This window comes from Arachis hypogaea, chromosome 10 (genome assembly GCF_003086295.3).
Source record: "Arachis hypogaea cultivar Tifrunner chromosome 10, arahy.Tifrunner.gnm2.J5K5, whole genome shotgun sequence".
In the NCBI taxonomy this organism is placed as follows: domain Eukaryota; kingdom Viridiplantae; phylum Streptophyta; class Magnoliopsida; order Fabales; family Fabaceae; genus Arachis; species Arachis hypogaea.
Window position 1 is genome coordinate 102570712 of NC_092045.1, and position 13684 is coordinate 102584395.

Sequence of the window (13684 nt, forward strand, 5' to 3'; positions counted from 1 at the left end):
AACCGCGACACCTTCTAGTAGTTTCTTCAGAAATTGAACGAGTATAAATCCGTTTAAGGAGAGTAGCAGATTATTCATTTGGAAAATTTTGAATGGGATTCAGAATCTATATTATAAAAAAATTACAATAAAATATTGTATACGAGCATTATAATTATAAATTTTACAAAACCGAATAGAAGATACAAAATTTTGAACAAAGATATTAGACATAAAGAATAATAAATACTAAAAAAGAGTTAATATGAACAAAGAAATAATAAGAATTGCAAAAAATAATAATATACATGAAATATCATAACACTAAAAAAATATAAAAATTATTTCATATAAATAAAATAAATATAATAAAAAATAAAAATATGAAAGAGAGTACTATAAATTTTATAATGTCAAACAAAAAATATTTTATAATTTTTTTAGTACTATCAGTACTCTTTAATTTAGTATTATTTTAAACTATACATTTTTATTATTTATGATTCTATTGTTACTTATAATTAGTTTTTCATTTATTTTGCCTTTTTAGATAGGATCATAATTCATATTATGTAAAATTTTGATAATAAACATATTATATAATAATTACAATTACAAATTTTACAAAAGCCAAATAAAAATAAATTTTTTTATACAAAATAAAAATATAGTACATAAAAGAACTCGTAAAGATAAGAAAGAATAAAAATTTGATAAAACCAACTACAAATATCATATAAACAAAAAAACATAAAAATTAAAATATGAAAGAGAATATTAAAAATAATAAAAAATTAAAATATTCATACTGCTAGTGATTGAAACAAATTTAAAAGATTTTGTATGGAGTACATTGATGAGGAAAGTTTTAATTTATTCTGTGCAAGTAGTAACTTTAAAAAGCATTAACTAATGTGAAATTATTCAAATTTTAGTGGGATTGTTTATAAATGAACACACACAAAAAAAACTCTTAAATTTTTAATTAAACATCAAATCCAGTAGAGAAGTTTTGGTTCTTATATTTTTGTATATTTGGTCTAAACGAAATGGAGAGAAGATTGAGTTTATAACACCTTAATATATAGATCCTTACGCTCGAGTCATAAGTCAATGATATTAAGGTGGTATGACTCTCAAGGTGGATTATAATATGTAATTATATATATGTTGAAAGGAAATATTAAACGAGAAGCATGAAAAGAAGTAAAATAAAATCGCGAAGTCATAATACTCACGTATCGAAACATAGGAAAATTCAACGCGTTCCGCTAATGGATGAAATAACTAAAGCGTATGAGGAAGAAAATAGAATAGACATAAATATAAGTATACTAGCCACTAGTCGCAACCCACGAAGTTTAGGTCGACTAGGGTTACAAAGTTAAAACAGTTGACAACAGAAAATTCATATCTCTCCAAAAATACATCAAAGCCTCTATAGGCAAGTTTTAAAAGAATACATACATACATCATAATTGGTTTTACAAAAATAAGGGGAGAGATCTAAAAGCACAAAACAGAATCAGATAGACTCCGCCGTCATCCAGACGAATCCAGCTCACTGCTGAGCACCAGGACCTATATCTGAAAAACAGAATATATATATATATACGGAATGAGAACCCCCCGACCCATGGGCTCCCAGTACGGTAAAAGTGTCAAATAAATACAATGCATTGTAATAAAATCTCACTTAGCATCCTAAACTTTCTTTCACCCAATATTCATCCTATATTCTCACTAATCCATAAATAGGCAACTGTCATAAGGGAATGCTAAATCTAATTCCTTTTCCTCATGCTTCCCAACTTTCTAACTCTCCAACAAATCAGAATCAGAATCATAAACAAAACCATCACCAGCTATTCTGTCTCAACAATTCTATATCATTACTTCATATCCTTACCTGGAGCAAGTGAAATCACTTCACTGTGTCTACCCAGGAAGCTCAAATTATCTCATTTTCTACCTGGAGCAGTGAAATCACTTCACTGCATCTACCTAGGGAACTCAAATTACCTCATTCAATAATCATCATTTTAAATTAATCATATCAATACTCCATCTTAAAAAGAATAGCCCTCAGCGTCAATCGACACCAGCATGAGGGACCTCTTAGTTGTACAAACACAAGCAATACAGACAAGTAATACACAATTAAAGTACAAGTAAAGCAAGTAGCATTTAATCAGGTAGCATAGCATATATGTACAATTTGGCAATCCAAAATAAATAGGCAAACCCAAACAATTCAAACATATGCAAATGATGAATGCCTACCCTATGGCTGATGATATCATCAGTCGGTTACAAAGCCAACCCGACATGTCATAGTAGCTAACCATTGGACAGTTCCTGCGAGCGCGCATCCCCAAGCTCAAAAATCAAAATAAAATATCCATAGGGGAGAGCTCATCCTGAAAGGTATAAGTGTCCGGCCACATCTTACAACACAGGGTCAACAGAATCTCGGATCTCAACCTGGAAAAAGTGGAGCCGACCCACTGCATCTAACCAAGGAAATCCGAAACTCAGATAATTTCACAAATCTTAAATCAACCTCGACTGGGAGAAAGTGGGGGCTAACCACTGCATTTATCCCAAGAGTTGCAAACTAAACCCGGAGCAAGTGGAATCAATGCCACTACATCTACCCAGGCAGGTATATCTCACCACATCTTGGAGCAAGTATATCAATGCCACTGCATCTACCCAGATAGATGTATTGCAATCAATATCATATTTAATATCAATCTCTTAATCGTTATCATTCTCATTAACAATCTCATAATTATTATCATCATCTTTATCAGTCTCATAACCATCATCATTCTCATTAACAATCTCCTCATCATCATCGCTCTCGCTAACAATCCTATAATCATCATTAATTCTCTTCTTATCTCATCTACAGAACTTACCAAGCTTAAGTCACAGTCTTCTAATCTCATAATCAAAATTTCACCATTTTTTCCTTACTATTTTCTCTCTTGATTCAATACTCTAAAACTGATAAAATGGTTTAAGTAAGTGTTACGGAAAGTTGCAAGCTTGTCAGGAAGGTAAAACAGTTAAAAATAAGATTTTTTTTGAAAAAGAGGGCAATGTGCGTGCGCACAGGGTTGTGCGTACACATGCCCAGAAGAATTTTTAAAAAGTGTGCGTGCGCACAAGACTTTGTGTATGCACAGAAAGTAAAATTTTCATTGTTGAGTGTACGCACAGAACGTGCGAACGCCCCCAACAGAACGCACTTCCCAGCGTGAGCAGGCGCACATCTTGCAAAACTTCGTTGGTTGTGTGTGTGCCCAAGGCGTGCTAGCGCTCCCAACAGCAGCCATATCTCCGTATGTGCGTGCGTACAAGGGTGTGCGTACGCACGCTTTAAAAAATATACACAGTGTGTGCGTGCGTACACAAACCAGAAACCAAAAATTCTGCAACATCACGGAATTCAGATTTCGGACACTAACTATCGACAATCATATCTTTCTCTACAAAATTCAAATTTCTACAAAATTGATACCATTTTAAAGCTCTTTGAATTGTCTTTATTTTAATACAAAAATCATTAAATTTTAAAAATTGTAACTCAAGATATGATCCGTCAAAGTTCACTAAAAATCTCTAAACCTCAATTTTACCAAATTTTCAATCCAACATCACTTATTCCACACTCAAAGCAGTCCTAATGTGCTTAATTCATATTCATATACCTTTTCATCATTCCAAGACCTAGCATCACATAGATCATCTATTCCATACCCATATTCTACTTATAAAAATGTAAACCTCAACAATATACATCACAAACACATCATTCCACCATCCTATATCCACATCACCAAGCCTCTTCATTTATTAACATCCACAAGCATACAGACCCAATATCACTACCCAACATTATTATCATTCAACTTCCATCTCAATAATCAACAACAATATCACACTCATTAAAATCATCATGCATTATCACACAATACACACATCAACTCACCTTCCTTACCTTTTCCGGCCTCCGACCCAAAATTCACCAATATATATATATATATATATATATATATATATATATATATATATATATATTGGTGAATTTTGGGTCGGAGGTCGGAGGTGAGTTGATGTGTGTATTGTGTGATAATACATATTCACCAATATATATATATATATATATATATATATATATATATATATATATATATATATATATATATTGGTGAATTTTGGGTCGGAGGTCGGAGGTGAGTTGATGTGTGTATTGTGTGATAATACATGTATAACTCATAATTCACACAATTTCTTATTAAATACAAAATTCAATAACACACCAATTATGCACTATCACACTAATTTCATCCAAACCTTCAATTACCACAATATATCATCTACGCACATCAAATTCATCCAAATACATAATCCAAATCTAATCCTAGGGGCATCTAGTCTAGGAATTCTTATCACACCACACTGTACTTAAATAAAACTTAAACCGTACCTCTTGTAGCCAAAATAATTGAGCTTCTTCTTGAAAATCTCTACCAACCCATAGCTCCAAGCCTCACCGAAACCCTACAAGTAATATCAATCTTTCAATTGTGAACCAAAACCACCCAATACTCTAACATAATCAATTTTCACACTTATAATCAATCTAGAGTTCATAAAATTGATAAATCACAAGGATTAGAGGGTTCCTTGCTTGAACCCACAAAATTAGTTGATGGAACTCACTAATGGCTCGTACTAGAGCACTCCTAAATAATCAAAATCACATATTTCCTCAAAATCCACAACCAAATTCAAATTTAAAAGGAAAAACAAAAACTGAGCAGAGGTTATTGAGAAACTCAACACAATACATATATAGAATTGAAGAGAACGAGGAGAGTGATGCGTGGCCGCAAACAACTCGTCGATTGGAACTCCGTAGCTCAAGTTATGGTGATTTAAAGAGGAGGGTGAATAGTAAAACCCTCACTCCTCTGTGTGTGTGAAAGAATGAGGTGAATGCTTATTAATTTGAGTTAATGTAGGTTGGACTTGGGCCCGGTCCAATCAATTTAGCTCGTTGGTCCAAAATTTGGACCAAAACCTTTAAGATTAGAGTTTTAAATCGTATTTTAAATATTTCTAGCTTCCCAAATTATAATTTCTAGTTTCCTAACCTTATTCACTTATAATTAATTTATTCAGCTGTAGTACCGGACAGATCTCAGTTGGTATTGGTGGTCAAATTTGCAGTGCGCATTTTTACACAAAAAACTATGTTCTCCGACTCAGAAAAATTTACTAAGTCTAAATATCATATTTAAATCCTCAAATTCTTATTACTAAATTTTCTAACTATATTTGCTCATATTTAATTTATATTTAATTAAATGCGATTTGACTGGATTTTATAGAGTCCATTATCAAAAGAAAAAGTTTCAAGTGAAAGCACCGTGTAAGATGGAACAAGATGATATATAAAAACTCAAATAACTAATTGTACTCATAATTGGAGGCATAATGGAATAAACCTAAAAATATTAACATGTACTATATGAAGAATCTATAGTACATATAATTCGAAGAAATCGCTACAGGATGTCGCGATTTCTTCACTTTTTTCTCTCAACATAAATCGCTACAGGGTGTCGCGGCTTATGCACTATCATCATCTCAACGTAAACCGTGGCAGGGTGTAACGATTTACGTGCAAATCTTAATCCGCAAGAGAATGTTGCGGTTTACATATAATTAAAAAGTTGCAATTGCGTCTGATGTTTTCAAAAGTTGTATTTTAGTAACGTTTTCTTCTAAATGTTTTAAATAAGTAAATTGCTCCAAAATAATTAAACCTAATTTATTTAGAGTTTTATTCAAATATGATATTCAAAATTTAAATAAAATATATAAAAAAATTATTTTATGTATTAAACATATTTATAATTAAAATTAGCATACAATAATACATTATAATGTATAATTTATGTAATAATACATTATAATGAATAATTTATGCTTTAATTTCTAGAGAATAATAGAGAAATTTCTTTTCAACACAATACTACAAAATTTCTTTCTTTATATTCCGATGTCCTTTGAACCAAACACAGGGCTAGTGTTGTCATAAAACTTCATAAAAAAATAATACATCTATATTTTTTTTTAATAAAAAAATGTGCATCATTCTAACCCAAAGTGAACGGATAGACTTCTTACAATACTATCAAAACTTGATTCAAAGGAACTAACATCAAACTAATTGAATTAACCGAGAATTAGTTACACCAAGAAAAGAATTTAAATAGTAAAAGGCTAGTAAAGTAGGTCGATACAATGTACTTCCTCATAAATAAACTTCCTCAAGCCATTTACAACACACAATTAAGTGTACGCAAAGATTCTACACCAATTGTGGAATTCTGATAAACATGTGAGCACTTACTAAGATTGTTAATTAAAAAATATCTTATACTATTATTAAAAGAAAATTTTTAAAAATGGTTATAATACTAATAAACCCTAAAATATAGTTTTAGAACACTTGTTAACTAAACTTTAAATATAAACATAATTTAATTTATTTATCAACCTACCATACAAGTGTACTCTAAAATTGATTACAAAATTAAATATATTAAAAGTACATAATGAATTAAAATATACATAACAATTAGTTTTTAATATGGACATACTATTGTTATTTATTTATTAATTATGAACACAAAATAGTAGAAGAATTAGTTGTTAGCTCAAACTTTTGAATGGGGAAGTATAAAGAACCCTTTTTCCTCCTCAAAATTCCTATTGCTTAACCAGATTGATTAAGATTTGTACGAGAAGGCGGTGAGGCTGAAACAAAAACAAAAGAAGCAGCAATAATAATAATAATAATATGACCGTTAATTTAAAAATTGAAGCGATAAAGACACCTCGTAACCAAAGCCTGCGACCAAAAAAGAGAATCTCTGCCACTGCCACCACTTCGCTTCTCTCTCATCTTTGCACTCAAAACGAAGAACTCTATCCCATTACGACGCCGTTTTGGAACCCCAAAAACCCTTACAATCTTCATGAGCTAGCTACCGCTCTCTCTCTCTCTCTCTTCTTCATCAAGCTCCGATCTTTCATTCAGAATCGGAACCCCATTTGCGTTTTTATGCAATGGGCTGCGCGCAATCTAAGATCGATAATGAGGAATCAGTGGCAAGGTGTAAAGACCGGAAAGCCCTTATGAAAGAAGCGGTTGCCGCCCGAAACGCCTTCGCCGCCGGTCACTCTGGTTACGCCGTCGCACTCAAGCACACCGGCGCCGCCCTCAGCGACTACGCCCACGGCGAGACCAACCTCGCCGAACACCTTGATAACACCACCAACAACCACCAACATCCGCCTCCGCCTCCTCCGCCTCTCTCCGCCGCGGACAATCCCCAACCGCCGCCTCCTCCTCCCATAGACGACACCCTTCCTCCGCCTCCTCCTCCGTTGCCGAGCTTCTCACCTTCTCCTGTCCCTCTTAAACGCGCCGTTACCATGCCCCCCGCCATCGCCACCCAGCACCGCCGTAACATCGCCGCCGGAATGGACGCCACCGGCGCCATTGCCGAAGAGGACGAAGGAGAACAACAACAAAATAATGTCTCAAAGAAAAATGGTGGATCCGGTGACGCGCTGCCGTCGTCTCCGCCGAGGACGCCGGAGCTGAAGGCGGTTCCGCCGATGCCGGAGGCAAAAGGCATGGCCTGGGACTATTTTTTCATGGTAGATAACATGCCTGGCCCTTCTTTGGGTGATGGTGAAGATGATGACGTCATCAATGAAGAAGAAGAAGAAGAAGTTGTTGAAGAAAGTGAACATGTTAATGTTAGAAAGAAGAATGGTGTTATAATGGAGGAAGAGGTTGAACCTAAGACCCCTGAGAATGTTAAAGAAAAAGGTGGTGTTGTGGTTATGGAAGATCATCATGATTTGGAGATCTCAGAAGCTACGCACATTGAGCATTCAAAAACTGCACCTGCTGATTTCAGAAGAGCAATGAAGGTTGTTGTTCCAAGTGTTACTCTTTTGCAGATTTTGACCCTTCTTGATGATCACTTCCTCAAAGCTTCTGAGAGTTCTCAGGAAGTTAACAAGATGCTTGAGGCCACTAGGTTGCATTATCATTCCAATTTTGCTGACAATAGGGGTAACTTCCATTCTTTTGATTTTGTTAGTCATTTTAGTCCCGACTTCGTATATGCAGATCATTTTATGTTGTTATTTTGTGTCTCGTGTTTATTTATGGAATTTGTTTAAAAAACTTGGGCTGGATGAATGAATTGTATTGTATGCAGCAATCCATTGGTCTTTGTCTTTGTGGGAAACCAAAGGGGATTTAGTGAATTTGTTTGTTTCCCTTTTGGAGTTGTGTGTGCGCGCGAATTGAAGTGTATTTTAGTTGGTTGTTTGTTTGGGAATTGAATGGTTTTATGGTGCTGATTTGCTGCAGGTCACATTGATCATTCTGCGAGAGTTATGCGCGTGATCACTTGGAATAGGTCGTTTAGAGGCGTGTCGAATGGTGGTGACGGCGCCAAGGATGATTTCGATTCAGAAGAATATGAAACTCATGCCACTGTTTTGGATAAGTTGTTAGCATGGGAAAAGAAGCTTTATGAGGAGGTGAAGGTAGCTATCATCTTCCGTTTTCGACATTTCTTATCTGTTATTTTTCATGTTAGTATCTTGTAATGGTTTACAAAAGCTTCTGCCTTATTGAGGTTCGCTGCTCTGCTTGTCGAACAGCAAGGCGAGCTTATGAAGTTCGAATACCAGCGAAAAGTCGCCATCCTAAACAAGCAGAAGAAACGCGGTGCCAGTGCTGAATCCTTGGAGAAAACCAAAGCTGCCGTAAGTCATTTGCACACGAGATATATAGTTGACATGCAGTCGATGGATTCAACAGTTTCCGAAGTGAATCATATCCGTGACGCACAGTTGTATCCGAAATTGGTTGCTCTTGTTAATGAGTAAGTTTGAGTTGCGCAGGATCCGAGTAATTAATGTTTCGAACTATTTGCTAGAGTCTTAATCAGGAACCTAATCGACTTCTCTTCAGGATGGCGAACATGTGGGAGACTATGTGCATGCATCACGACAGCCAGCTGAAAATCGTTATGGACCTCAAATCGGTTGATATTTCGCAGGCTCCTAAGGAAACAACCAAGCCTCATTACGACCGCAGCGTGCAACTTCTGAATGTTGTTCAAGAATGGCATTCTCAATTCGAGAAGCTTGTGACTCACCAGAAACAATACATACAAGCTCTTCATAGCTGGCTCAAGTTGAACCTCATCCCTATCGAAAGCAACCTAAAAGAGAAAATCTCGTCCCCACCCAAAGCCCAGAATCCTCCAATCCAAACCCTCCTCCTTGCTTGGCATGACTACGTTGACAAGCTCCCGGATGAGCTAGCGAAATCCGCCATTTCCTCCTTCGCTGCCGTGATCAAGACGATCATAAATCAGCAAGAGGAAGAGATGAAGCTAAAGGAGAAATGGGAGGAAACCAGAAAGGAATACTTGCGGAAAAACCAAGCGTTCGAGGAATGGTACCAGAAGTATTTACTCCGGCGAGGGTCCGAGGAAGCAGATCACGAAAGAGGAGAGGAAGTAAACACAAACAACCCTGTCTCGGAGAAGCAATTCGTCGTTGAGAGCTTGAAGAAGAGACTGGAAGAGGAAGTCGAAGCTCACCAAAAACTGTGTCTTCAGGTTCGAGAGAAGTCGCTACAAAGTCTCAAAACTCGCCTGCCTGAGCTCTTCCGCGCGCTATCGGACTATGCTCATGCGAGCGCCGACGCATACCAGAAACTCAAGGCAGTCACACAATCACAAGAAGGTGGCACAGCATGACAATGTAAATGCTTTTGTTTTGAGAAGCCTATGTAGGTTTTTTCTGTTCAAACTTGAGGCCTTTGTTCATTATCATGACACAAGTGTGTGTGAAAATGCATATTTATGAATCTTGTGTTAAAATTTTGCCATAGATCATAGGCCTTTGATGGAAGCTTATTGCTCAAGTGTGTATGATATGATTTATTTATTTATTGTTATTCAATTAATTAGCCTAAAATGGGTTTAAGATTGTTGACTTTCACCAAATTATATGTTGACTCATGATCAATATGATGTGTATCCTAATCAAGTGGTGAAAGAAGTCTCTCCTTACAACTACCATATTTGGTTTTGAAATATGTAATGAAGTACAAGCATTAGTCACAAAAATCACGTTCTTGTAAATTATCTATGGAAGATCAAACATTCACAAGGTATATTTAGAGACTGAGTTTATTTTTATTTGATAAATTCAACTTAAAAGTGGGTCGTTTTATAGATGATATTTTTGTAAATTATTCTTCCAAGTTTCAATAGTTTGAAATGTTTTTATTTTTTCATATATAATTTTGGCACTGAATTTTTTTTTGAGGGATAGTAATTTTGCTATTCTAAAATTAAAATGGTAATGTTGGGTGGGAGAAAAAAAAACAACTCAAACTTAATTTATTTAGTATTCATTAATTTTATTAACAATTAATGAATGCTAAATAAGTCAAATTTTGACTTTTTTGGTTATTTTTTATTATTAAATATTTTTTAAATTAAAAATATCAATCATTTATGGTATGCTATTTCTAAATTATGTTCAATAATTATCATTGCATTTTAAGAAAAGCATCGTTATTAATTACGGTCAATAAAAAACGGAAATATTTAGTAACTAAAGAAAATCAGTCAAAAACAGTCATAACTTGCTTTATTTAGCATTTATTAATTGTTGCAATAATTAATAAATGCTAAATAAGGTAAGTTATAGCTGTTTTTTTGTCTACTTAGCATTACCCTAAAAAAAGTGTTCGCTATTAATTATAGAGAAAAGTGACAAATAAATTCTTAAAATTTATACTTTAGATAAATTAATTTCTGCTAAAGTACTACTAAAGTCCTTCACAATAACATAGACATGGATAAGTTAGATCAAACTAAAAATTTTTTTACTCTAATTATAGGGACTAATTAGATAGAGATAATATATTCGCATCTATTTTCGTGAAGGATTTTATTGATACTTTTTTATGAATTTATCTATCAAAAATATACATTTTAAAAAATTTATTTGTTAATTTACTCCTAATTTTAAGAACGACAAATTCATTCTCCATTATTTAATATAATTATCATTGTATTTTTATATTCCCATATTATTCATCCTTGTATAAAAAATTAGTTTAGTTTTTGCCAAAACTTGTATTCCATCTCATGGATAGTGACAATTATTTTCAAAAAAATTCTCATGTCAGATTAACATGGTATTAAAATTCATAGTAATGTATAGCACAATCCAATAGAAATAGGGTTAAATTAACATATCTCTTAAAAATATATGTTAAATTTATTATTTAAAAAATTATAAAAAAATCTAAAGTTTAATTTTAAAATATTTATTTTATGTTTATTAAAATCCTATAATATCTCTTAACTCAATAGGTTAAAAAGTAATTTGTTATGAATTTAAATTCTATTTAAAAATTTAAATTGGCCAATAATAAATTATTATATACACAAAACAAGATTTAAATTCTAAATACTTATTTAAACAAACTAACAAATTAAGCACAATATTAATCTAAAATTAGTTAGAATACAGGTTGGTTAAACTTTTCAAAATATACAAAGATTAATAAAGTATTTATTATGCCTACATTTCAATGGGAAGGAAGAAGAGAGAATTAGGCGGCTGGTAATTGATGACTAATTCGGCGGTCTTACTTTTTGACACTTATTTAATGAAAAATAAAATAGTCTATTTCCTCTATTACTCTATTCATTATACTCTATAATATTCAAAAGTACCTAATAAATCAATACACCTGTCACTAATAATGAAGATAACAACGTCTTAAACAATGAGACTACTTAGCTTCAAGAATTGGGTATTAATTAGTTGGTGTATTAAACATTATCACACAAATTAGACATATTTGATGCCCATATAAGATGCTCTTTATTATAGGATTTGAGAAGATAAAATAAAATGGATATGAAGAAGAATTGGTTGAGTTCAAGCGTTACTAATTCAAGAGAGAGCATAAGGTTGGGTAGAAGCTATACAAAACCACACTATAGAAGCTATTATTCATCAGCAAGTGGCAATAATTGTGAAGGAAGCAACTCAAAGAGAGTTTGGAAGATTATTTGGAGGAAGCTAAAGAGGGACAAGAAGAAAGTTTATGTTTCTCCGGCAGCTGCGACGGCGAGGGATGGTGTTTATGATCCGGAAACTTACTCCATGAATTTCGATCATGGAATGGGGTGGATGGAACCCGACAACCTCCCCCGGTCGTTCTCGGCGAGGTATGCCGATCCTTCTAGGTTGATCTTGCCGCCAAAAGATTTGTTGACTTGAATTTTAAAACCTATCTATGCAAAAAGCCAATGTCTTCTTTCTTGTACACTTTTTGATTCTATAATTCCCTTTGTCACTTTGTTACATATGAAATATTTATATGCTATACTCTCTATGATTCTAAATAACTATTTATTTCATAATAAAAATTATGATATGCACATAAAAAATTAGTCTTTAAATCAATTATGGTATATTTATACATAAATATATTATTCTTTAACAAATTTTTAATGTGTATTTTGTATTTAAACATATATTGTATAGGATGACTGATTTGTTTAAAAGAATAGTAATTTAGAGGGTTAAGTATGATTTTGGTCCTAAGGTATAAGTCGAAAAATTTTTTCGTCTCTAATCATTTTTTTGCATACAAAATCATCCCTAAGTTTTAATTTAGTTTTAAAATTGTCCTTACTTTAGGGACCAAAATCGTACAGACGTGGCGGCGAAAGTAGAAGCAGAAGTGGATTGTGGATAACTTCTTCTTTCCTTCCTCCTTCTTTTTCCCTCCCCCTTCGCAGGAGAAAAATACTCTCTTTCTCTTATTTTTTTTATTTTATAATTTTTTATTACGAATAATTTGGTCCAAAATTTTAATATTTAAGTAAAAAAAAAAATTTTAAAACTTAATTTTTAACATTAAGGACAATTTTGTATGTAAAAAAAAGTTAAGGATCAGACAAAAAAAATTTTCAGCCTATACCTTATAATTCAAAATCTTATTAACCCTAATTTAAAATTAAATGAAATATCTCTTTTTGATTTTTGTGGCTTTGTGGATAAGAATTTGGCTCAATTATTCAAGATATATTAAAGTTATGATGATATTTATTAGAAAAGATATGAATGGATGATGGACTATCTCTGCTTCTTGTTCCTAACTACAATTTGTTGGTTTGAGTGATGATCTTAACTTTCATTATCTGTGTTTGTTGCTTAAGGGAATTCAATTATTATGATGCTGTATTGAGGTTGACTTGATGATTCATAATAATGAAAGGAAAATAGCAACAAACCCAAACCATATTACAAAATTAAAATAAATAAATACTGATTGAATTTGTCAAACTTGCGTTACTTTACATTTTTTTTTTCTTTAGCTCATATTTTATACTTTGATAAATGAAAAATAAAATAAACATTTTAATTCTTTATTTATTTTTTATTATTGGATGGTATGTAGGATTCAACTTAAATTAACTCCCCACTTAATTAATATTGGATAAAGTATATGAATGAACACAATATTTTATACTATTTATAGTTAACT

At 32.9% G+C, this 13684-nt stretch overlaps 1 protein-coding gene and 1 long non-coding RNA gene across 2 annotated transcripts; both read left to right on the plus strand.

The window, feature by feature from the left end:
- The first annotated feature begins 6862 nt into the window (after nt 1-6862).
- Nucleotides 6863-10092, plus strand: LOC112716180 (protein ROLLING AND ERECT LEAF 2). Its single transcript, XM_025768043.3, has 4 exons — nt 6863-8152; nt 8456-8634; nt 8752-8975; nt 9065-10092. Exons 1-4 carry the CDS (start codon nt 7132-7134, stop codon nt 9858-9860), a joined length of 2220 nt encoding a protein of 739 aa, XP_025623828.1. The 5' UTR covers nt 6863-7131; the 3' UTR covers nt 9861-10092.
- Nucleotides 10093-11948: 1856 nt separating this feature from the next.
- LOC112716182 (uncharacterized) lies at nt 11949-13053 on the plus strand. The gene is made up of 2 exons (XR_011866836.1): nt 11949-12359; nt 12835-13053. It is a non-coding gene; the product is annotated as an uncharacterized lncRNA (long non-coding RNA).
- Nucleotides 13054-13684: the final 631 nt, after the last annotated feature.

Bases quoted from the DNA above. Each gene is read 5' to 3' on its own strand.
- LOC112716180 (XM_025768043.3), top strand. From the start codon at position 7,132: ATGGGCTGCGCGCAATCTAAGATCGATAATGAGGAATCAGTGGCAAGG. The intron at 8,635-8,751 runs GTAGCTATCATC...CTTGTCGAACAG, and splicing joins AGCTTTATGAGGAGGTGAAG to CAAGGCGAGCTTATGAAGTT. The intron at 8,976-9,064 runs GTAAGTTTGAGT...ACTTCTCTTCAG, and splicing joins TTGGTTGCTCTTGTTAATGA to GATGGCGAACATGTGGGAGA.